The sequence below is a fragment of the Mytilus californianus genome, unplaced genomic scaffold (genome assembly GCF_021869535.1).
Source record: "Mytilus californianus isolate M0D057914Y unplaced genomic scaffold, xbMytCali1.0.p SCAF_14, whole genome shotgun sequence".
NCBI classification, from domain to species: domain Eukaryota; kingdom Metazoa; phylum Mollusca; class Bivalvia; order Mytilida; family Mytilidae; genus Mytilus; species Mytilus californianus.
In genome coordinates, this window is record NW_026262626.1 from 33577043 (window position 1) to 33604410 (window position 27368).

Here is a 27368-nt window from a genome sequence, read left to right on the forward strand (position 1 = left end):
TACATTTCTGAGTTTTATTCATTAAAAAGGGGGGGATTTTCCAGTTTTTGGACAACAACTCAAAAATGCTTTAAGCAGTTCGCATGAAACTTTGGTGAATTATTTATAGCTATTGATGTAATCTCCCTATTGATTTTCATAAATTTCAAATTTGACATTGAGAAGAAATTGAACTTTATTTGTTTATAGTCTGGCAACAGATTTATTAAGTATTGCGCAACAGCACAGTGTATTGCACAACAGCAAGAAATCTTTAATTGAATATAAATTCAATTCATATAACCGATTTCAAGTTCTTTGACTACATTTATTCAGAAACTATAATATGTCAAATATTTAATTACAATCCAAATTCAGACCTGTATCAAGCTTGAATATTGTGTCCATTTTTGCCCCAACTGTTCAGGGTTGGTCCTCTGTGGGTGTATCCAGCTGCGCTCAGCGAATCAGTTTATTACTTAATTAAGAACTCCTTTTTGTCGAGCCTGGGACTTTTGTTGCAGAAAGCTTGACATAGGGATAGTGATCCGGCGGCGGCGTTAGCTAACTTCTTAAAAGCTTTATATTTTAGAAGGTGGAAGGTCTGGATGCTTCATACTTTGTATATGGATGCCTCATGTTACGAAGTTTCCGTCAGTCACATGTCCAATGTCCTTGACCTCATTTTCATGGTTCAGTGACTACTTGAAAAAAAAGTTAAGATTTTTTGTAATGTTGAATTCTCTCTTATTATAAGTAATAGGATAACTATATTTGGTATGTGCATACCTTGCAAGGTCCTCATGCCCGTCAGACAGTTTTCACTTGACCTCGACCTCATTTCATGGATCAGTGAACAAGGTTAAGTTTTGGTGGTCAAGTCCATATCTCAGATACTATAAGCAATAGGTCTAGTATATTCGGTGTATGGAAGGACTGTAAGGTGTACATGTCCAACTGGCAGGTGTCATCTGATCTTGACCTCATTTTCATGGTTAAGTGGTTATAGTTAAGTTTTTGTGTTTTGGTCTGTTTTTCTTATACTGTATGCAATAGGTCTACTATATTTGGTGTATGGAATGATTGTAAGATGTACATGTCTAGCTGGCAGGTGTCATCTGACCTTGACCTCATTTACACGGTTCAGTGGTCAAAGTTAAGTTTTTGAGTTTTGTCTTTTTTTCTAATACTATATGCAATAGTTCAACTATATTTGGTGTATGGAAATATTTTATGATCTATATGTCAGTCACGCAGGTTTTTTTTTACCTTGACCTCATTTTCAAGGTTCATTGCTCAGTTTTAAGTTTTTGTGTTTTGGTCTGTTTTTCTTAAACTATAAGCAATAGGTCAACTATATTTGTTGTATGGAAGAATTGTTAGCTGTACATGCCTGCCTAGCATGGTTCATCTGACCTTGACCTCATTTTCTTGGTTCATTGGTCAATGTTTAGTTTACTTGGTTAATGTTAAGTTTATGTGACAGTTGTAATAAAGCTTTATATTTAGGACTATCAACATAATATCAATGATTAGTAAAGAAGGCGAGACATTTCAGCGTGTGCACTCTTGTTTCATTCATAAATTACTTTATACTTGGAAATATAATTTTGCTTGGAGTTATAGTTTCTAAAAAAAGTATTGTCATTGAAAGAGTTGACATGTTGCAATGTACATTTATTCTACATAGTTCTATGGTACCAAATCAAAAGTTTATATTAAAGAAAGAAGTCAAAGGTTTCCCATCATAGTTTAGTTACATACATTTTTTTTGTACCTGAGGTCGTTGAATATAGATCATTATATAAATAAGGAGATGTGTTATGATTGCCAATGAAACAACTATCATCCATACATTGTACTTACCAGTAACAAACCACATTTGCAAAGTTGAATAAAATACAGTTGATAACATTTACTTATTACTTAAAAAAAAATGCCAAACTATTTTAAACAGTATTTGACTATAAACATAGATAAAAAAGGTACAAACTGGACATAATGCACTAGTTCATAAACAAGTGAGAACAATCGCCTTCATATAGTGCTCAGAATATGACATTCATAAAACTTGTTCAATATCATTAGAGAACTCTAAATCTTAAATACTGAAAGCCACCTCTGATAAGTACAATGTACTATGCAAGATAATGATATAACTGGACTAAAAATACACACAACCTGTAATTAACTGCCTTTACAGCGCTTTCGCGCTTTGATTATAGTTCAGGGACTGCTTGAAAAAAATTCTACAGTGCTCGCCTAAGATGGGATGTATTATGGTAACAGTATACCAATGTCCGTCCCTCTGTCCATCTGTCAACCATTTGTATGATAACTCATATTCGCTTTAACCAGTTATCAAATAAACTTTCACACAACATTAAAATTGACAGAGGAAAGCTCCCCTTCAATTTTTAAAAAAAATTTTGGCTCTGTCATTCAAGAGTTACAGAACTTTGACCCTTATTTAAGACATTTTTTTACACATCTCGCACTAATCCAAGTATTCCAGGATTTATTTCCTCCAAACTTTACGTTATTGTGGGGATTAATAAAAAGAAGCTCACTTTTTTTAATGCCCCTGCCGTAGCTGAGGGGGCATTAAGTTTTACCCTTGTACGTACGTTTGTCCGTACGTACGGACGTCTGTCCGCACGTCCCAAAATTGGTTTCCGTTCTTTAACTTTAGTTTGCTTCAACCAAATGTTATGAAACTTATACACTATGCTTATTACCACAAAACACAGGTCAAGTTTAAATTTTGGTGGCGTCACTTTTACCGCTCTAGAGTTATGCCCCTTTACAAATGGAAGAATTGCTGAATTTTTCGTTTCCGTTCTCTAATTTTAGTTTTTTCTCAACCAAATGTTATGAAGCTTATACACAATGCTTAATACAACAAAACACAGATCAAGTTCGAATTTTGGTGGTGTCACTTTTACTGTTTTAGAGTTATGCCCCTTTACAAATGGAAAAATTGCGGAATTTTTTGTTTCCGTTCTCTTACTTAAGTTTGCCTCAACTAAATGTTATGAAACGTATACACAATGCTTATTACCACAAAACTCAGATCAAGTACAACTTTGGGAAGCGTCTCTTTTACAGTTCTTGAGTTTTGTTCCTTTATAACGTTATATGCAAGCAGGGGCACAATCTGTGTCCCATGGACACATTCCCCATTTATTTTAAATTTTCCAGTTTGTCGCTCAAGAGTTATAGGACTTTTATTGTCAGATTTTAGTAAAGGAATAAGTTCTGAAAGGGCCATAATTGGCCCCCTATTATGAAGTTCAATGTTTCAAGATAAAACATGTTTTAAGTTGATGAAAAGACATGTGAGTAAGTTAAATAGAACTATTTTTGTCCAAGTTTTATTTTTAAAGTGTTGATTTTTACATCCCACATAGGCCAAAAACAGAGATTTTTGCGAAAATTGACAAAATTGTGTGGAATTTGACCAGATTAAAGTCTTGGAAGCTTAGAGCAGGTGTTGACAAACTAAATATTCAAGTCGGATATGTAAAATGTTCTAACAAACATTATGTGAAAAGATCTTTTTTTGTCAACACATGTGTTCTATGTTTTCTGTCCAAAAAATCAATAGAAATTCACCTGTTGTTATTGATTTTTTTTGTTTTGTCCTCTATCTTGAAAATTAGAATAGATTTATAGAAACTTTGAATAGCAAAAGTGATCAGCAAGACAAGATCCACAAATACGTCAAAATGTTCAAAATGGTCATTTGACTTCTGGGAGTTATGACCCTTAAATGACAATTTTACCAATTTTATGTCTTTTTGCCTATTATACATAAAACTACAATAGACAGATAGAAACATTAAATATGATCAGCAAGACAGATCTACAAATAAGTTGATAAATGCTGAAATGGTTGTTGACTCTTTTTAGCAGGTATTGCCCTTAAGTGACTATTTCTACTTTATTTTTTTTAAATTTTTGCCTATCTTGAAAACTATAATAGATAGAAATCTAAATATTGGGTAGCTAAATTGATCAGCAAGACAGGATCTACAAATAAGTCAGCATGGCCCAAATTATCAGTCATTTCCTTATAAGATAGTTTAAATTTGCCCTTAAATGATATTTTTTTGTCATATTTTTGCCTATTATATTGAAAACTAGAAAATAAAAGACAGATAGAAACTTTAAAAAGCAAAAATGATAATCAGGACATAATTTTCATATTTGTCAACAGGACTAAACTGTCAGTTAACCATTTATGGAGTAATTGCCCTTAAATGAGGATTTTTACCAAAATGTTGCTATTGTTGAAGATGCAGGTTAGGAACACAGGCTCTTTGGAGTGTCTTGTTTTGCTTCATTGATAATGTTATGTTTATTTTTTACTTGTAAAACCTGTACATGTATATTACAGACTTTCAACATCAGTTTAGTCATGATAAGTAAAGCAGGTGAGACAGTTCAGCGTGTGCACTCTTGTTGCAAATAAAAACAGTATATTGTATGAGGCTTTGTCTGCTGGAACAACAACATATTTGTCTAGTAGGAAAGATAAAGAGTCTACAACCTCTGCCTTCTGGAAAGGGTCACAAACCCATGAGCTCATTAATTAATGTACATCGTAGATATTGAATGAGCTTCTGAATGCATGCACAAACAGCTATGATCCATTCAGATAAAGTTTCCAGTTTTGATTCATCTGGCTCATGTATGAACATGTTAATTCTGCAAGAAGTTGCTCCGTCGGAGTAGTTAAAAAAATAGTGAGGAGTCATTACCTAGACAGGAGAGAAGCAGATACAGGGTTAACTTAGACCTGTTATGTTATCCCCGTTATGTAATTGTCCACCGCATAACACGTTGCGGGGGACATGGAAATACGGTGCATCTGTCCGTGTGTCCTTCCGTCCAGTCTTGTTAGCACTCTCACAGGTACATCTCTTGCAAGATATTTATAAAACTTATACTAAAGGTTAATATCAGCAATATCTCGGACTTTTTTTAAAAGAGTTATGCCCCTTGGAAATATTAAATTTATTGAAAATGGCCTGGTTATCTCTCTCACGGGTACAATTTTTTATAAAACTTATAGTATACTATAAGTAATGCCCTTGAAGGTCTGTTTTAAATATTTAGTATACAAAAAAAAAACCTTTTTTGTCCCCCGCACACGCTTTTTATTTATAATTTTTTTTGAAGAACAACAAAAAAATTTTTTTTTTTAGTTATTGCCCCTGGCGGGCCTGGATAGATAAAATATGTGCAACACAAGGGACATTGGAACTCTGTTCTTTTATCATATTTGATTTAACCATATCAGTATAATCTAGTCCTGACCCATGTAAACTCATTCAACAAATATGTAAACAATAAATGTTGCCATAAAAGAAGAACCCCATATTAGATATTATGTTTGAATGTGTAATAACATTTTTAATGACATACCTCCACCTTTGGGATTTAAAAGGTGAGGAAATTTTTTTATACCTCTAAGATGAGGTATATCGATTTTTATGTGCATCTATTTGATAAATTTGCATCTTTTTCAATTTCTTTTTAGGTAGGATTAACCTGGTGGAATTACAGCAGCTGTTAAATGTTGATTTTAGTCATATAGAAACAAAAGCATCAGAGATAATAAAACATGAAAAGAACAGAAGTTTAGTGCTTGGACAGTTAATTGATATGTACGTATATGTATATGACTCCATTACATTAGTTGACTCCATTACATTAGTTGACTCCATTACATTAGTCAAACTGAATGTAATGTTTGTCTTGCATGTGGCAAATGTTGCAGCACGTGCGACATAGGGATGCTAATCTGTAAGCAACAGCAATAGCTCAGTGTATAAAGCTTCAGAAGTTAGAAGAACTAGATAATCTTTATGGTTTAAGGTTCCCGTCTGGCATATGTCCATTGTCTTTGGTATACATTGAACCATTGTAAGGTGTATGGTGTACATGTCTGTATGACAGAATTTATCTGACATTGACCTCGGTCTTGTCAGTCAATTTTATTTTATTTATGGATGCTTATAATCAAGTACTTTATATTAGATTGCAGCCTTGGTTTAAATGTAGTCATTGATAATGAGAGGAAGATCCATGTGATTGTTATGTAAGCAAACAGGATCATGGGTCAATCAGGACACCTGGAGACTGACAAATGTATGCATGTCAATGTGTCAATTAATCGAAACATTTGAAGATTAATTAAAGTTTTATTAAACCGGTGATATAGATTTCACATGAGAGGACAGCCAGGTCATGCTTCAGATCTTGAGGATCTAGTTGTATCATGAAAGTATTATATTGACAGGAATAACATCTACGCAGTTTCATCTGCGTTTACACTTATCTTCTGATAACTCGTTAATTGGTTGAAGATATGGAATAGTAATTGACTCTCAGCATGTGATCGATCAGATCACTGATCCATTTCTGAAAGTTAAGAAGATAATTGTACAAAAATGTTTTGACATATCGGATGCATTTATAATCAGCTATCCCACCCACCATCCCCAGCTACACCTGGGTATTTACTGAGTAATTGCTTTTAACCTACATTTTTTCTTCTTTTTTCTGTTTTAAGGTAATATATATTTTAAGCATTAGAATGTTACAAGTCCAAATTAAGGATTTTTCTTCAACTATATTCTTAGTTACATCTAGGTCCATAATATTGACTGCAGATTGTAAAGTTTCTTGGTAAATGCCTTTTAACTTTCATACATGTTTTTTTTAAATTTTTTTTTATTCAAGCTTGATAACTTGTTCTTCATGTGATGCACATGAGCTTTCTTTAAAAAGAGTATCATTATTTCTTAAATTTGATGTACTAAGTAATAGTAAATCGGAAGTATTAACTTATATTACATTGTTATATTTCCTTTTATATTTCTAGTCAGTTAGTCTATAATTTGATGCATATAAATATAAATTTGCATTATCTCTTGTGTTAGGGGCTACTCATATGACAATTGAAATAGGTTATTTCCTGCCGGGATCTCCCCAGGAACAATTATGTATTTTAATATATTATGTTTTGCTGGAATCTGGTCTTATAATTTGAGGGGAACCATACTCCCAAAATAATGGCCTTTATAATTTGAGGGGAATCATACTCCCCCATTTTATAATACATCAGATAGGTTAATTCCTGACAGGATCTCCCCAGGAACAATTATGTATTTTAATGTATTATTTTTACTTCGCTGGGATCTCCCTGGAGTCTCCCCAGGTAGTTTATTCTCTTTATTCTCTAGCTTTACACCTGCCGGGATCTCCCCAGGTGAACATTTCATACAGTATAAAGTAAGCTGCAGGGATCTCCCCAGCATTGTAAGGTAATTTATTTACAACTTTTTTGTACAAGTAATCACAGAGTTTTTATACGACCGCAAAAAAATATTGGTATGACGTTGGCGTCGGCGTCTATGTCCGAAGACACATTGGTTTTCGCACTCTAACTTTAGTTTAAGTGAATGGATCTCTATGAAATTTTACCATAAGGTCCAATACCACAAAAGGAAGGTGGGGATTGATTTTGGGGGTTATGGTATCAACAGTTAAGGAATTAAGGGCCAAAAAGGGTCCAAAAATAAGCATTTTTGTAACTTCCAGACATAACTTGTGTGTTAGTGTATGGATCTCTCTGACATTGTACCACAAGGTTCCATATCCCAAAGGGAATGCTGGGATTGATTTTGGGGGTAATTGCCTCCAAATTTTAGGAATTAGGGGCCAAATAGGGGCAAAAAACAAGCATTTTTCTAGATTCATGACAATAACTTGTGTGTAAGTGTATGGATCTCTCTGACATTGTACCACAAGGTTCCATATCACAAAGGGAATGCTGGGATTGATTGTTGGGGTAATTGCCTCCAAAGTTTAGGAATAAGGGGCCAAAAACAAGCATATTTCTAGTTTCATGACAATAACTTGTGTGTAAGTGTATGGATCTCTCTGACATTGTACCACAAGGTTCCATATCACAAAGGGAATGCTGGGATTGATTGTTGGGGTAATTGCCTCCAAAGTTTAGGAATAAGGGGCCAAAAACAAGCATTTTTCTTGTTTCATGACAATAACTTGTGTGTAAGTGTATGGATCTTTATGAAATTGTACTACAAGGTTCCATATCACGAAGGGAAAGCTGGAATTGAGTTTGGGGGTAATTGCCTAAAACATTTAGGAATAAGGGGCCAAAAAGGGGCAAAAAATAAGCATTTTTCTAGTTTCCAGACAATAACTTGTGTTCAAGTGTTTGGATCTTTCTGAAATTGTACTGCAAGGTACCATACCAAAAAGGGAAGGCTGGGATTGATTTTGGGGGTAATTCCCTCAAAATTTAAGGAATTAGGGGCCATAAAGGGGCAAAAAAACAAGCATTTTTATACGACTGCAAAAAAATTTTGTGTCGTCGTCTTCCGAAGACACATTGGTTTTCGCACTCTAACTTTAGTTTAAGTGAATGGATCTCTATGAAATTTTACCATAAGGTTCAATACCACAAAAGGAAGGTTGGGATTGATTTTGGGGGTTATGGTACCAACAGTTAAGGAATAAGGGGCCAAAAAGGGGCCAAAAATAAGCATTTTTGTAACTTCCAGACATAACTTGTGTGTGAGTGTATGGATCTCTCTGACATTGTACCACAAGGTTCCATATCCCAAAGGGAATGCTGGGATTGATTTTGGGGGTAATTGCCTTCAAATTTTAGGAATGAGGGGCCAAAAAAGGGGCAAAAAACAATCATTTTACTAGTTTCATGACAATAACTTGTGTGTAAGTGTATGGATCTTTATGAAATTGTACTACAAGGGTCCATATCACAAAGGGAAAGCTGGAATTTAGTTTGGGTGTAATTGCCCAAAACGTTTAGGAATAAGGAGCCAAAAAAGGTGCCAAAAATAAGCATTTTTCTAGTTTCCAGACAATAATTTTTGTTCAAGTTTATGGATGTCTCTGAAATTGTACTGCAAGGTACCATACCACAAAGAGAAGGCTGGGATTGATTTTGGGGGTAATTGCCTCAAAATTTTAGGAATTAGGGGCCAAAAAGGGGCAAAAAAAAAGCTATTTTCTAGTTTCAGGACAATAACTTGTCTGTAAGTGTATGGATCTTTATGAAATTGTACTACAAGGTTCCATATCACAAAGGGAAAGCTGGGTTTGAGTTTGGGGGTAATAGCCCTAAACATTTAGGAATTTGGGGCCAAAAAGGGTCCAAAAAACAAGCATTTTTCTAGTTCCAGACAATAACTTGTGTTCTAGTGTATGGATCTCTCTGAAATTGTTCAGCAAGGTACCATAGCACAAAGGGAAGGCTGGGATTGAGTTTGGGGGTGATGAATCATAAGGGGGTTCAAAAAATTGGGGGGGGGGATTTTTTTTCCTTTTTTTTCTTTAAAATTTTCCATTTTGAATTGGTTATTTCTGATTTACATATAAAAATAAATAATAATGATATGGTTTGAATAGGTAAATTAAAAATGTTTAAGTTCTTAGACCACATTCATTCTGTGTCAGAAACCTATGCTGTGTCAAATATTTAATCACAATCCAAATTCAGTGCTGTATCAAGCTTGAATGTTGTGTCCATACTTGCCCCAACTGTTCAGGGTTCGACCTCTGCGGTCGTATCAAGCTGCGCCCAGCTGAGCATTTTATTACTAATTGTTAAAGGAATTTTCATTTTACTCGTTTTTTGATAGTTTTAAAAATTTATAAAGTTAAATTTTCTTTTAAGTGAATGAGTAGCCCAAGAAAGCCAATAATGTATTATATTTTTAGTCATCCATTGTAGAAAGATATGTGTTGTTATGTTACATTTTATTTTGGATTTAATGCTTAGATTTAGTATGTTTAATAATAAAAGTATTTCTTAGACATGTTAGATATGTGTTGTGTATAAACAGGGGATTCGTTTATTTTCTTGAGTACCAATTCTTTGTGGATTGAGGGAATTTGTATTTTCATAGATATTTGGTTTCGTAGTTTTGCAAATGTCTACATACAAACTGATAGAAAATGTATATGTTGTTGAACATTTAAATTCATGGTTTACCTTTACCCACAAGATCCATGAAAATTGATATCGCAGGATATATATAATGATACCACAGTATATCCCACGATATGATGATACCACAGTATATCCCACGATATAATGATACCACAGTATATCCCACGATATAATGATACCACAGTATATCCCACGATATAATGATACCACAGTTTATCATATACTTGTAGAAAATAATGGTATAATTGTACCCCTTGATAAAACTAATTCATATATATATTTATTCAATAAATTTGAAGAATTGTCTTAGCCGTGTGATATGACTTTTGTTATCAACTGCTTCCGGTATATATCAACTGTTTCCAGTTTATATCAACTGCTTCTTGTTATTATCGCATGCCTTTCTTTAACATAATCGCAAAGCATTTCGACGTCATTCTGCAAATTCCGGAAAGTAAACCTCAGTGGTACATTTAAGTGAAAAACATAGCTAAGTAGAATAACAGAAGGAATATTAGGAAACAGGAAAATATATTATTAAAAAACGCAAAACAAATAATACAATAAATGAATTTTATAAAGTTTTAAAAAAGTTTTCATGACTGTATGGCTTCTGCTGAAGTATATGATAAAAAGAACATAACATGTCATTTTTCATATCAGACCCCTTATAAGCCCATGGTCAAAATCATCCCTCGAGTCTGTCAGCTTTTAAGGCTGATATCATGACCTAGGGCTGATAAGGGGTCTGATATGAAAAATGCCATGTTATAATCTATATATATCAAGTATTTTGAGAGAAAAGCTATATTTTAAGAAAATTTAAAAATTTATAAAAATTGACTCATTACAGCATTTTGGTAGGCTCAAATTCCCATTCCCTTTCTGCACATAGGAGCCATTGAAAAATTGTTTTTTTTTTAGATCCTACCTTGACAAAATAGCTGAAGAAATTAATGACAGACTTCAAGACCAAGGCCATGTGACCATACCAGAACTTACCAAGTTGTATGATCTTCCTGCTGACTTTTTGTCTGAGGTATGTCAAGCATTTCTAGCTTAAACATTTTTGATTTAAGGTCTCCAAAACTGTAAATTTGATTTTGTAAGGGTTGCATGGTCAGTTAGCTATAAACTTGTTCATGGAAGATTGAAACTATTATTCCACTTCTTTCCTATGTCATCACCTCACAAACCAGGATGTAGCAATATTAGCCATTCAACATAAATATATGTATAATGTACCCAATACTTATCATGTCTACGTAAATATGCACAAATGAAAAGATGTTGACTTCTATGTTATTTTGGTCTCTGGTCTCATTAACAATCATACCACATCTTCTTATTATATGCCCGTCAAAAATGGTATACAAACGTCGTCTGTCCGTCTGTCTGTACGGTGTAAACATGTCGCACCGTAACTTGAGAACGACTTATCCAAATTTCATGAAACTTAATATAGTTGTTTCTTTTGATGGTCAAACGATCTGCATACTTTTTGGTGAAAATAAGATTAAAACTTTTTGAGTTACGGGACTTAGTAACTAAATCAGGTGTGTGTTTTTTTTCAAATGTCGCGACGTATCTCAAAAAACAATTTATGATTATTGCTTAAAACTTTACACACTTCTTAGTTATATTAATCTTAAGATTTGTATACTTTTTGGTGATGATTCAAAATTTTATTTTTGAGTTATTGAGTATTTTGTAAAAAAAGGGGGAGGGGTTTTTCACATGTCGTGCCGTATCTCAAAAACAATTTATGTTTATTGCTTAAAATTTTACACACTTCTTAGTTATATTAATCTAAATTTCTGTATACTTTTTGGTTTTCATTCAAAATTTTATTTTAGAGATATTGATTTTTTTTTTAAAAAGGGTGGTTTTCACATGTCGCGCCGTATCTCAAAAACGATTTATGATTATTGCTTAAAATTTTACACACTTCTTAGTTTTATTAATCTTAAGATCTGTATACTTTTTGGTTTTGATTCAAAATTTCATTTTTAGAGATATTTTTAGTTTTTTGTAAAAAAAAAAGGGGGGTTTTCGCATGTCGCGTCGTATGTCGGAAACTATTTATGATTATTGCTTAAAATTTCACACACAAGACGACGGGCGTATCATGCGCTCATGGCGCAGCTGTTTATTTTTAGCTCACCTGGCCCAAAGGGGCAAGTGAGCTTTTCTCATCACTTGGCATCCGTCGTCCGTCGTCGTCGTTAACTTTTTATACGACCGCAAAAATTGAAAATTTTTTGGTCGTATATTGGTATGACGTTGGCGTCGTCGTCGTCGTCGTCGTCCGGCGTCGTCTGGCGTCGTCCGAAGACACATTGGTTTTCGCACTCTAACTTTAGTTTAAGTGAATGGATCTCCATGAAATTTTACCATAAGGTTCAATACCACGAAAGGAAGGTGGGGATTGATTTTGGGGGTTGTGGTACCAACAGCTAAGGAATTAGGGGCCAAAAAGGGGCCAAATATAAGCATTTTTGTAACTTCCAGACAATAACTTGTGTGTAAGTGTATGGATCTCTCTGACATTGTACCACAAGGTTCCATATCACAAAGGGAAGGCTGTAATTGATTTTGGGGGTAATTGCCTCAAAATTTTAGGAATTAGGGGCCAAAAAAGGGGCAAAAAACAAGCATTTTTCTAGTTTCATGACAATAACTTGTGTGTAAGTGTTTGGATATTTCTGAAATTGTACTACAAGGTTCCATATCACAAAGGGAAAGCTGGAATTGAGTTTGGGGGTAATTGTCCGAAACGTTTAGGAATTGGGGGCCAAAAAGGGGCCAAAAATAAGCATTTTTCTAGTTTCCAGACAATAACTTGTGTTCAAGTGTATGGATCTCTCTGAAATTGTACTGCAAGGTACCATACCACAAAGGGAAGGCTGGGATTGAGTTTGGGGGTGATGAATCATAAGGGGGTTCAAAAAATTTGGGGGGGGGGATTTTTTTTTTTCTTTTTTTTTCTTTTTTTCCTTTTTTTTTCCTTTTAAAATTTTCCATTTTAAGTTGGTTATTTCTGATTAATATTTAAAAGCAAATAATAATGATATGGTAGGAGATACACACCAAACAGGATGTGTAAATTATTATATAATAAGTATTGTGCAATAGCAAGAAATTTTCAATTGCACAGTATTGCACAATTGCAAGAAATCTTCAATTGCACAGTATTGCGCAATAGCAAGAAATCTTCAATTGCACAGTATTGCGCAATAGCAAGAAATATCCAATAGCACAATATTGCGCAATAGCAAGAAATTGTCAATTGTACAGTATTGCACAATAGCAAGAAATATTCAATTGCACAGTATTGTGCAAAAGAAGATACTTCGTATAAATTGCTTATTTCTTGATCAATTTCAATGGGGTTTTATTCTTGAATTCTTGGGGTTCTTTAATATGCTGAATCTAACCGTGTATTAAGGTTTTGGATTTTGGGCCCCGTTTTTAAATTGGTCCACATTGAGGTCCAAAGGGTCCAAAATTAAACTTTGTTTGATTTCATCAAAAATTGAATTATTGGGGTTCTTTGATATGCCGAATCTAACCGTGTATTTAGATTCTTAATTTTTGGTTCCGTTTTCAAATTGGTCTACATTAAGGTCAAAAGGGTCCAAAATTAAACTTAGTTTGATTTTAACAAAAATTGAATTTTTAGGGTACTTTGATATGCTGAATCTAAACATGTATTTAGATTTTTGATTATGGGCCCAGTTTTCAAGTTGGTCCAAATCGGGGTCCAAAATTAAACTTTGTTTGATTTCAACAAAAATTGAATATATGGGGTTCTTTGATATGCTGAATCTAACCATGTATTTAGATTTTTGATTTTTGGGCCCCGTTATCAACTTTGTCCACATTGAGGTCAAAAGGGTCCAAAATTAAACTTTGTTTGATTTCATCAAAAATTGAATTCTTGGGGTTCTTTGATATGCTGAATCTAACCATGTATTTAGATTTTTTATTTGTGGACCCGCTATCAAATTGGTTCATATTGAGGTCAAAAGGGTCCAAAATTAAACTTTGTTTGATTTCATCAAAAATTGAATTATTGGGGTTCTTTGATATGCCAAATCTTACCGTGTTTTTAGATTTTTAATTTTGGGTCCCGTTTTTTAAATTGGTCTACATTAAGGTCCAAAGGGTCCAAAATTAAACTTAGTTTGATTTTAATAAAAATTGAATTTTTGGGTTCTTTGATATGCTGAATCTAAACATGTGTTTAGATTTTTGATTGTGGGACCAGTTTTCAAGTTGGTCCAAGTTGGGGTCCAAAATTAAACTTTGTTTGATTTCAACAAAAATTGAATATATGGGGTTCTTTGATATGCTGAATCTAAACATGTATTTAGATTTTAGATTTTTGGCCCAGTTTTCAAGTTGGTCCAAATTGGGGTCCAAAATTAAACTTTGTTTGATTTCAACAAAAATTGAATATATGGGGTTCTTTGATATGCTGAATCTTACCATGTATTTAGATTTTTTATTTTGTGGGCCTGCTATCAAATTGGTTCATATTGAGGTCAAAAGGGTCCAAAATTAAACTTTGTTTGATTTCATCAAAAATTGAATTATTGGGGTTCTTTGATATGCCAAATCTAACCGTGTTTTTAGATTTTTAATTTTGGGTCCCGTTTTTTAAATTGGTCTACATTAAGGTCCAAAGGGTCCAAAATTAAACTTAGTTTGATTTTAACAAAAATTGAATTCTTGGGGTACTTTGATATGCTGAATCTAAACATGTGTTTAGATTTTTGATTATGGGACCAGTTTTCAAGTTTGTCCAAGTTGGGGTCCAAAATTAAACTTTGTTTGATTTCAACAAAAATTGAATATATGGGGTTCTTTGATATGCTGAATCTAACCATGTATTTTGATTTTGGACATTGGACCATAATAGGTAAATTAAAAAAATTGAAGTTCTTAGACCACATTCTTTCTGTGTCAGAAACCTATGCTGTGTCAAATATTTAATCACAATCCAAATTCAGAGCTGTATCAAGCTTGAATGTTGTGTCCATACTTGACCCAACTGTTCAGGGTTCGACCTCTGCGGTCGTATCAAGCTGCGCCCAGCGAAGCATTTTATTACATTTTGAACTTCTTCTAGAGAACCACTGAATGGAATGAAACCAAACATGGCATGAATGTTCCTTATGAGGTGCTGACCAAGTGTTGTTACTTTGTAGCCGATCCATCATCCAAGATGGCCGCCAGCTGGGGACTTAGTTTAACATAGGTCCCTATGGGAAATACATACAAATGTCTTCTTTTAGAGAACCAGTGAGTGGAATGAAACCAAACATGACATGAATGTTCCTTGTGAGGTGCTGACCAAGTGTTGTTACTTTGAAGTCGGTCCATCATCCAAGATGGCTGTCAGCGGGGGACTTAGTTTAACATAGGACCCTACAGGAAATACATACAAATGTCTTCTTTATGAGAACCACTGAATGGAATGAAACAAAACATGGCATGAATGTTCGTTATGAAGTGCTGACCAAGTGTTGGTACTGTGCAGTCTGTCCATCATCGAAGATGGCCGACAGCCGGGGACTTAGTTTAACATAGGACCCTATGGGAAATACATACAAATGTCTTCTTTCAGAGAACCACTGAATGGAATGAAACAAAACATGGCATGAATGTTCCTTATGAGGTGCTGACCAAGTGTTGTTACTTTGCAGTAGGTCCATCATCCAAGATGGCCGACAGAGGGGGACTTAGTTTAACATAGGACCCTATGGGAAATACAAACAAATGTCTTCTTTTAGAGAACCAGTGAATGGAATGAAACAAAACATGGCATGAATGTTCCTTATGAGGTGCTGACCAAGTGTTGTTACTTTGCAGTCTGTCCATCATCCAAGATGGCCGCCAGCCGGTGACTTAGTTTAAGATAGGACCCTATGGGAAATACATACAAATGTCTTCTTTTAGAGAACCAGTGAATGGAATGAAACCAAACATGGCATGAATGTTCCTTATGAGGTGTTGAGCAAATGTTGTTACTTTGCAGTCGGTCCATCATCCAAGATGGCCAACAGCGCAAATGTCTTCTTTTAGAGAACCACTGAATGAAATGGAACCAAACATGGCATGAATGTTCCTTATGAGGTGTTGATCAAGTGTTGTTACTTTGTAGTCAATCCATCATCCAAGATGGCCGCCAGCGGGGGACTTAGTTTCACATAGGACCCTATGGGAAATACATACAAATGTCTTCTTTTAGAGAACCACTGAATGGAATGAAACCAAACATGGCATGAATGTTCCTTATGAGGTGTTGACCAAGTGTTGTTTCTTTTCAGCCGATCCATCATCCAAGATGGCAGCTAGCGGGGGACTTAGTTTAACATAGGACCTTTTGGGAAATACATACAAATGTCTTCTTTTTGAGAACCACTGAATTGAATGAAACCAAACATGGCATGAATGTTCCTTATGAGGTGCTGACCAAGTGTTGTTACTTTGCAGTCAGTCCATCATCCAAGATGGCGGCCAGGGGGGACTTAGTTTAACATAGGACCCTATGGGAAATACATACAAATGTCTTCTTTTAGAGTTAACCACTGAATGGAATGAAACCAAACTTGGCATGAATGTTCCTTATGAGGTGCTGACCAAGTGTTGCTACTTTGTTGCCGATTTATTGTTCAAGATGGCCACCAGGATATTTTATTAAATAACGGGACCAATATTAAACCAAATTTTGCCTCAATCGTTATTTGGGTATCCGTTATGATTTTTATCTATCTTTACATGATTTCTAAAACCAAAGTAGAGTCAGGTGAGAGCCTCTAGCTATATTGTCTAGCCTGCAACGAAATTCTCAGAACATGAGACATAGGGATTACAATCAGAGCAGAGGTGAAATAATTTGTATAAAGCTTTATATTTCAGAGAGTAAAATACCTGGATGCTTCATACTTTCCATATAGATGCCTCATGTTATGTAGTTTCTGTCTGTCACATGTCCATTGTCCGTGACCTCATTTTCATGGTTCAGTGACTGCTTGAACAAACATTTCTAGTTTATTTTGTCATGTGAATTTCTCACTTATTATGAGTAATCTGATAAATTCATTTGGTATGGGGGTTCCCTGCAAAGTCTACATGTCAATCAAACAGGGATAACCTGACCTCGACCTCATTTCATGGATCAGTGATCAAGGTTAAAGTTACATGATAAGGTCCGTTTCTCAGATACTATAAGCAAAAAGTCAACTATATGTGGTGTTTGGAATGATGGTAAGGTCAGTCTGGCAGGTTTCATCTGACCTTCACCTTATTTATATGGTTTATTGATCAACGTTAAGTTTTTGTGTTTTGGTCTGTTTTTCAAATACTTTATGCAAAATATGGAATGAATGCATGATGGAACATTTTTGTTTTTCGTGAATTGTTTTTTTATAAATTAGGCTGTTAGTTTTCTCAATTGAATTGTTCATATTTTTCATGTCGAGCCTTTTATAGCCGACTAAATGGTATGGTTTTTATACGACCGCAAAAAAATTTTGTGGTCGTATATTGATATGACGTTGGTGTCGTCGTCGTTGTCCGAAGACACATTGGTTTTCGCACTCTAACTTTAGTTTAAGTAAATGGATCTCTATGAAATTTTACCATAAGGTTCAATACCACAAAAGGAAGGCGGGGATTGATTTTGGGGGTTATGGTACCTACAGTTAAGGAATTAGGGGCCAAAAAGGGTCCAAAAATAAGCATTTTTGTAACTTCCAGACATAACTTGTGTGTTAGTGTATGGATCTCTCTGACATTGTACCACAAGGTTCCATATCACAAAGGGAATGCTGGGATTAATTTTGGGGGTAATTGCCTCCAAATTTTAGGAATTAGGGGCCAAAAAGGGGCAAAAAACAAGCATTTTTCTAGTTTTATGACAATAACTTGTGTGTAAGTGTATGGATCTCTTTGACATTGTACCACAAGGTTCCATATCTCGAAGGGAATGCTGGGATTGATTTGGGGGTAACTGCCTCCAAATTTTAGGAATTAGGGGCCAAAAAGGGGCAAAAAACAAGCAATTTTCTAGTTTCATGACAATAACTTGTGTGTAAGTGTATGGATCTTTATGAAATTGTACTACAAGGTTCCATATCACAAAGGGAAAGCTAGGTTTGAGTTTGGGGGTAATTGCCATAAACGTTTAGGAATTTGGGGCCAAAAAGGGGCCAAAAAACAAGCATTTTTCTAGTTTCCAGACAATAACTTGTGTTCAAGTGTATGGATCTCTCTGAAATTGTACTGCAAGGTACCATACCACAAAGGGAAGGCTGGGATTGATTTTTGGGGTAATTCGCTCAAAATTTTAGGAATAAGGGGCCATAAAGGGGCAAAAAAACAAGCATTTTTCTAGTTTCAGGACAATAACTTGTGTGTAAGTGTATGGATCTTTATGAAATTGTACTGCAAGGTTCCATATCACAAAGGGAAAGCTAGGTTTGAGTTTGGGGGTAATTGCCCTAAACGTTTAGGAATTTGGGGCCAAAAAGGGGCCAAAAAACAAGCATTTTTCTAGTTTCCAGACAATAACTTGTGTTCAAGTGTATGGATCTCTCTGAAATTGTTCTGCAAGGTACCATACCACGAAGGGAAGGCTGGGATTGAGTTTGGGGGTGATGAATCATAAGGGTGTTCAAAAACTTTGGGGGGGATTTTTTTTTCGTTTTTTTCTTTAAAATTTTCCATTTTAAATTGGTTATTTCTGATTTATATTTAAAAGGAAATAATAATGATATGGTTTGAATAGGTAAATTAAATTTTTTTAAGTTCTTAGACCACATTCATTCTGTGTCAGAAACCTATGCTGTGTCAAATATTTAATTACAATCCAAATTCAGTGCTGTATCAAGCTTGATTGTTGTGTCCATACTTGCCCCAACTGTTCAGTGTTCGACCTCTGTGGTCGTATCAAGCTGCGCCCCAGCGGAGCATTTTATTTTCTCATAATTGAAGGTTGTACGGTTGCCTATAATTGCTTACATCCACTTCATTTGAACTTTGGTGAATAGTTGTCTCATTGGCAGTCATACCACATCTCCTTAATTTTATCTGTTTGTCTGTCAGGTATCATCTGTCCATGACCTCATTTCCATGGTTCATTGGTCAATAATAAGTTTTTGTAGTTTAGTCCTCTCCTCAGATAATTTTAGTAACAGGTCACCTATACCTTTTGTATGGAATGATTGTAAGGTGTACATGTCTGTCTGGCAGGGTTTATCTGACCTTGATCTCATTTTTATGGTTCATTAGTCAATGTTTAGTATTCATAGTTTGGTATGTTTCTTAGATAAGATAAGCAAAAAGTTAACTAAATTTGGTGGTATGGAATGATTGAAATGTGTATATGTCTGTCTGGCAGGATTTATCTGATCTTGACCTTATTGTCATGGATCGATTATAATATTAAGTTTATGTGATACTTGTAGTTAAGCAGCCAAGACACATCAAGCGTTTGCACACTTGTATTCAAGTATGTTTAAGAAATAATTCATGGAAGCCATAGATTTTTTGGAAATTTACACATGGCCTGGGCCGTGATATTCCAATTTATTCTGAGCATTAGCGAGGGATAAAATTAACGAATATCACGACTCTAATAGGACAAATACGGTCATTAAAAAACTGAAGCGAGGGTTGGTATGCCGTGTGTGTGGCTGTTCTATTTTACCCCCTGTTAGATAAATCTAAAACATTCAAATAAATCTGTAGCTCACATGAACTATGTCTAAAATACCCACTTGAAAAAAATGTGTAAACGTGCGAATAATGCAATAGAATAGAAAATAAAACAATACTTACCTTAAAACTCCATTTTAATGCAATATTATCTCCATTTGGAGGGTTTAAAGCAACAGAAAAACCTTCAGCTTTGGCGTTTTCATTCCTATGACGTCATATTTTGAAATGATTTTAATGCGCCAAAAATATTAATGGAATTTCGCAGAATTTTATTTTATTTAGATTTTGTACTTTTTTCCGAGCTCTAATGCATTAATTCATTTTGTTATGCCTCACAATAAGAATAAAGGTTCTGTAGTTTTTTGTTCAATTTCAATTTTCAACACAGCAAAATCTGCATAGCGTTTGCACATAGGTTACGATACATGTGGATTTACGTGGGAGGTATATTTTAACAGCCATTATTATGTACATCTCGGAGTCTGCGCTAAGTAAAGATATATCTAGAATTTTATCACGGTGTTGTTTACAAAGCGAAAGAAGCACGTCATTAGAATAATCATTAGTATTGTTGATTTGCTTGCTATTTGGGTCATTATTATTAAGTAGGCACTGGCTACGATTAAGTTGAAATGTAACAATAATAAAAAAAGTTATTGTTACTTTGGATACTAATTGCCAGAATGATTTGTTGGGTAAGGAACTGATTAATTACGAACTTAACAATAACATTTGTTTCTACGGTTGCGTTGTGTTATTGTTACGTTAGATTTATTAAACTTTTAATCAATAACTTGGTCAAACCTTCATGGAATTTTATGAAATTTGGACAAATGCTTGTTTATGACCAAAATACAGCATCCAGAGCAACATTTTGAAAATATTTACTTTCATTTTTGTGTATTTTACTGATAAATGGACTTTTTTTTACAGTTTACATTCAGATTCAGTCTTGAGGTTAAAGTTCTTCAGTTATCAATTACTTTGTCAAACTTTCATAGAATGTTATGAAACTTTGACAGAAGCTTTTTTATGATTAAGAGATAATGTCTGAAGCAAAGTTTTGAAAATATATTTTCATTTTCAGAAATGATATTTAAAGACAACATAAAACAACCTTGCATGTTTCCCGAACAAAAATTTTGGACTAAAATATAAACATTTCAAGAATAGAAAAATATTTTTAACCTGAAGCATGGCAGACATTGAAAGTTGCTATAACTTCACATTGCACATTGCTACATCACTCGTTTGTGATGGCTGCCTACCGTTGTTTCACCAAAAATGTGTCGGACTTAAACATGCTCCCAAAAGCACATACTGGATTTGTAGATGCTGCCATTGTAAATAAAATTGAAAAAAATGGATGCAATATTGTAGCATAGCAGTGTCTACGTATTAAAGTTTTCAAGTTGTATTTCAATTACTAGTCCCAGCATATATGAGGGTGTCGAGTGGAGGTTTACAGAATAGAGAATAATGGGTAAAAATATAAAGAATAGAGAAAAATGGACCAAAAAAATAAAGAATAGAGAATAATGGGCATAATGTATAAAGAATAGAGAAAAATGGCTTAAAAAATTAAAGAATACAGAAATGAATGAACCCCATCCAGACCCTCATATATTGAAGTGCATTAACATAACAGTAACACAATGTAACTGTAGACACAAATATTATTGTTAAGTTCATAATTAATCGGTTCCTAACCCAACCTCTGGCAGTTAGTGTCCAATGTAACAATAACTTTTTAGCTCACCTGGCCCGAAGGGCCAAGTGAGCTTTTCTCATCACTTGGCGTCCGTCCGGCGTCGTCCGGCGTCGGCGTTAACTTTTTACATTTTGAACTTCTTCTAGAGAACCACTGAATGGAATGAAACCAAACATGGCATGAATGTTCCTTATGAGGTACTGACCAAGTGTTGTTACTTTGCAGTCGGTCCATCATCCAAGATGGCCGACAGCAGGGGACTTAGTTTAACAAAGGACCTATGGGAAATACATACAAATGTCATCTTTTAGAGAACCACTGAATGGAATGAAACCAAACATGGCATGAATGTTCCTTATGAAGTGCTGAATAAGTGTTGCTACTTTGTTGCCGATTTACTGTTCAAGATGGCCACCAGGATATTTTATTAAATAACGGGACCAATATTAATCAAAATTTTGCCTCAATCATTATTTGGGTATCTGTTATGATTTTTATCTATCTTTACATGATTTCTAAAACCAAAGTAGAGTCAGGTGAGCGACACAGGCTCTTGAGAGCCTCTAGTTTTAATATTGTTATGTTTCAACGTAATCGTAGCCAGTGCCTATTAAGTAAGCTTACTGATACAATACCAGTATGATTTACAGCAGTGCTGATAAGCAAAAAATTAAAAGACAAAGGGAGCATTTTGATTGGTAACCTTTCCTCTTTGATGCCAATCTTAATTGACCAGATCACATGAATTCTGACTATCATAACAGTTGTTTATTGACTTTGAAATTTTTGCTTAGTTTACCTGTATTAGTTTGTGATTAGGTCAGTTTATGTGGAACCACTGGAGTTGTATTAGCATAGGTACATCTCATTTCCATGGAGATTATTTGGCCCCACCCCCTAAGTCATGGTCTATTGACTTTGAAACTTATGCTTAGTTTACATGTACATTGTAGTAGTTTGTGATTATGTCAGTTTATTGAGAACCCCTAGTGGTAGGTCAATAATATTTGGTATGAAGTTGTAAAAGTATTTGCACATCTCATTTCCATGGATATTATTTGGCCCCACCTCCTCAGTCATGGTCTATTGACTTTGAAACATTTGCTTAGTTTACATGTATTAGTTTGTGATTAGGTTTAAGGGGGATCATTTGTGATAGGTCAATGATATTTAGTATGCAGATGCATAATTATTGGCACATCTCATTTCCATGGAGATTATTTGGCTCTGCCTCCTCAGTCATGGTCTATGATTAGATCAGTTAGAGGAACCACTAATTTTAAGTCAATGATAGAATTAGCATTTGCAAGTCTTATTTTCCGTGCAGATTATTTTGCCATTGACTTTGAATGTTTTGCATAGATTACATGTTTAAATATATGGATTCAGTATTTGCAAAAAGGCGAGACATATCTCTGTGTCAACACTTTATTGTTTATATGCAGACTTGCATGTCAAGAGAGATTACTAAATTTTTCCTTGATCAAATGTTAAGGGTCCTGTTAGCAAACATCTTCTTTTTGGCGTGATTATAATTATGATTGATACTGGAGATTAAGCAAGCAACTATCATTCAATTTATTTGGCCTGATTATAATTATAATTGCTACTGGACGTTAAGCAAGCAACTATCATTCAATTTATTTGGCCTGATTATAATTATAATTGCTACTGGACATTAAGCAAGTAACTATCATTCAATTTATTTGGCCTGATTATAATTATAATTGCCACTGGACGTTAAGCAAGTAACTTTCACTCAATTTATTTGGCCTTATTGTACATCTATTTGTAATAGGTCAAACATTGAAATTAAACAAAAGAAATGGAACTCTTTATTAGAGAAGGTAAAAAAGGCCAAGTTGATAAATATGAATTGTTTACATTTGTTTCTATGGGCTTTAAAAAGTTTAATGAATGTGGATAATTTAGGATTTTATGCATCTTGTATTTGTGTTTTTACTTCAATTATGGTATGGAGCTTCGAGATATTTGTAAACTTTAAAATTATAGGCAAATTTTCACAAAATAGTCAAATACATGTGGATCTTTTTTGTGCATAAGCATACATTTCGCCGAAAAAAAATCCACAGAAAGATAATAGATTGATCTTTTTGAAGCATTAATTTGCTTCTCTGCCCAGGCGACAGTTTTTGGGAAAAAATCCAAAAAATGGGCAACAATTTCATCGAAAAGAAAAAGTCAAGTACACCTTTTTTCTGTTCAAGAGTGTTTGAATTGACTATTCTGTCTTGAAAACGTATAGTAGAAAAATATTTGATACTTCTTCTTGCTTCAGATTCTATTATTTTTATATATTTAGGCCATAGGTTGATATAATAACATTAAAAACTTACAGCACTAAAAAATGAAATATATGGGTCAAGTGAAATACCTTCATAACAACAGATCTAGAGTAGGTGTGTTGGAATAACACAAATTTTTACTAAAAGCACTTGATGACAGACTTTACAAATGGATCTTAAAAATGCATAACTTCAAAAAAAACTTCATTTTTTTTGTGTTAGTTATCTAGGGTAATTAGTCTTCAACATCTGAAAATTTTTTGTCTGCCCTTCCATGAAATATTTAATTTATTTTGAACTTTCGAAAATTCCCCCTGACAACTGATCAGACAATAGTTTTAAGTTGACTAAATGCACAAATGTACACTAAATGATGCTCAATAGCTAGTAGATACATTTGTCTTTTGAAATACAACTGGCATATAAGGATCGTAATGATGTTACGTGGATAAATTTATCGGTTTTCAAGAGCTAAGTGGACAGTGTGTCATCACTACAATGGCTTCCATTTTTACAATCATAAAAATTAGGTGGCGTAATGGGGAGATAATTTTAACAAAGTAGAATCATGACTGAAACAAGTTTGATAAACAGTATCTTTCTGTAGAAGTTTTAATGTCAGTATAAGATATGGAGTTGTGGTATGATTGCCAATGAGACAACTTTCCACCCAAGTTTAAAAGAAGTGGATGTAAGCAATTATAGGCAACCATACGGCCTTCAACAATGAGAAAAACCCATACCATATAGTCAGCTATAAAAGGCCCTGACATGAAAAATATGAAACAATTTAATTTAGAAAACTAACGGCCTAATTTATAACAAAACAATTTACTAAAAACAAATATGACAAATATGAACCAAGGACAACCACTGAACTACAGGCTCCTGACTTGGGACAGACACATAAAGAATGTTGCGGGGTTAAACATGTTTGTGAGCACTCAACAATTTATTTAATGTTGGTAAAATAAATTCACACAAATATGCTCATGCATCCTATTCTCTACTTTACTTACATTGATATTTTTTTCAAATATTTAATTCAATTATATAATTTACACAGTTAAAAATGCTAATGTATTTTTAGCATATACACCAGCGTGTTGGGAAGATTATTCATGGACATGTAGATGCCTATGACAAGGATGTTATATTTACTGCTTCATTCATTACACGCATGAAGGCACAAATCAGAGGAACATTCAGTGCCATAACCAGGTAAATAATGAATGATTTTGATAAGATAGATAAAAAAAAAATGGATTGAAGGAAAGCTGTATATAATTTACAGATAGTTGTGTTCCTATTATAATTTAAATTGGTCAATTATTAAAATTTTTCTATTAATTGATTACTGTGGATTAATTTCGTGGGTACCAATTTCACTGTGTCTAAACTACCCTGGCAAAAAATGTTTGGACTCAATAGTATCTAATATCCGGTACGGTGACGGACCATCAACATACAGAGATAAGGTAGGATTTCTGTTTATTTATTTGTTATTTTTATGATATTGAAGAATATAAATACACATATAACTATTTTCAAATGTGAGATGTCATATTTTCTACAACGTTCTAGATTAACAGAGAATTAAGTGAAAAATCATGTCAAAATGAAGATTTAAGTGAACCTTGCCTGGAATTTGTTTAATTTCTTGTTAAATTGTGCCCATTGTACGGAGAGAAAGGTACGGAAAGAAAGATATTAACATGGTGATTGCAAGACTTGTGCACCTCAATATTTGTATTTATGTGCATGGAACTAAAGAAATGGGTCATGTCAAAATTGAAGGACTCAGTTTTGTCAATGTTATTTACTACATAAGGACCCCATTTTGTCTATGTATAGGACCCAGTTTTATTTCGTTTTGAAACCACAAATTTATGAAAAGCAACGTTAACATAGAGCTTAACATTTTCCATTGAAAGAAATTAAATATATATGTTATTGTAAAACAAACCTGTCGTGTTAAAATTTATTTTAAACAGGAACTTTTTGAAATGGAGTGTACCTATTTTTTTAATGCTATACATATACCTTATTGCACTTATCTTATTTATAGCATGCACTTAAATTAAATCTTTTATAACATTATGATGCGTGTTTGTTTACTATACTAGTATGTAAGGATGTAAAAATAAGAAGATGTGGTATGATTGTGTCACCATATCAATTTATCAAAAGATGCTTTACTATACAATGCTATGTTTACAATATTTACTTGTTCATTCATTCATTAATTCATTGACGGACAGTCAGAAAAAGACTTTAATCTATACTATTCTGCTTCTGCACGAATTAGGCATGCATGCAACTCCTCGAAATTACAGGCTCCTGGATTTGGGACCGGCACATACAGAATGGAGGGGTTAAACGTGTTGGTGCCAACCCTCAACCCCCCTCCAAACAGTGGTGTAGCAGCATAACATAAGAACAAACTATAAAAATTAGTTAAAAAGGGCCTAACTTCATTGAACTAATCCAATTACAGATCCTGTATAGTAAATGCATGATTGGTGCTTAAAGTTATATCTTTGTTATGATTATCTCTTACTATAATATATACATGTATGTAAGGTAAGAAAGTTTGGATTTCGATGATTGAATTTTTTGTGATGGGGGCAAGCCTTCTTTATTGGCCAAAAAAGATTATTATATCATGTCTTTCACGATTTATATATGATTTTTATACGAAAAATTTTCCGGTCGTATATTGGTATGACGTTGGTGTCTTCATCGTCCAGCGTAGTCGTCGTCGTCGTCCGAAGACACATTGGTTTTTTCACTCTAACTTTAGTTTAAGTGAATGGATCTCTATGAAATTTTACCATAAGGTTCAATACCACAAAAGGAAGGTGGGGATTGATTTTGGGGGTTATGGTACCAACAGTTAAGGAATTAGGGGCCTAAAAGGGGCCAAAAATAAGCATTTTTGTAACTTCCAGACATAAGTTGTGTGTTAGTGTATGGATCTCTCTGACATTGTACCCCAAGGTTCCTTATCACAAAGGGAATGCTGGGATTGATTTTGGGGGTAATTGCCTCCAAATTTTAGGAATTAGGGGCCAAAAAGGGGCTAAAAACAAGCAGTTTTCTAGTTTCATGACAATAACTTGTGTGTAAGTGTATGGATCTCTCTGACATAGTACCACAAGGTTCCATATCACAAAGGGAATGCTGGGATTGATTTTGGGGGTAATTGCCTCCAAATTTTAGGAATTAGGGGCCAAAAAGGGGCAAAAAAACAAGCATTTTTCTAGTTTCAGGACAATAACTTGTGTGTAAGTGTATGGATCTTTATGAAATTGTACTACAAGGTTCCATATCACAAAGGGAAAGCTGGAATTGAGTTTGGGGGTAATTGCCCAAAAAGTTTAGGAATAAGGGGCCAAAAAGGGGCCAAAAATAAGCATTTTTCTAGTTTCCGGACAATAACTTGTGTTCAACTTCAAGTGTATGGATCTCTCTGAAATTGTACTGCAAGGTACCATACCACAAAGGGAAGGCTGGGATTGATTTTGGGGGTAATTCCCACAAAATTTTAGTAATTAGAGGCCATAAAAGGGCAAAAAAAACAAGCATTTTTCTAGTTTCAGGACAATAACTTGTGTGTAAGTGTATG

The 27368-nt window shown here is 34.2% G+C and overlaps 1 protein-coding gene and 1 long non-coding RNA gene across 2 annotated transcripts in view; both read left to right on the forward strand.

Annotated features, from left to right (window-relative positions):
- The window catches only part of LOC127724653 (E3 UFM1-protein ligase 1-like), a 244588-nt gene that overhangs the window by 59950 nt on the left and 157270 nt on the right, over window positions 1-27368 (forward strand). The window contains exons 3-5 of the mRNA XM_052231683.1: window positions 5525-5651; window positions 10919-11033; window positions 24831-24961. Coding sequence (XP_052087643.1) covers window positions 5525-5651; window positions 10919-11033; window positions 24831-24961 — 373 coding nt within the window. The remainder of the gene's footprint in view (window positions 1-5524; window positions 5652-10918; window positions 11034-24830; window positions 24962-27368) is intronic.
- LOC127724777 (uncharacterized) lies at window positions 11139-15109 on the forward strand. Its single transcript, XR_007992681.1, has 2 exons — window positions 11139-14153; window positions 14677-15109. It is a non-coding gene; the product is annotated as an uncharacterized LOC127724777 (long non-coding RNA).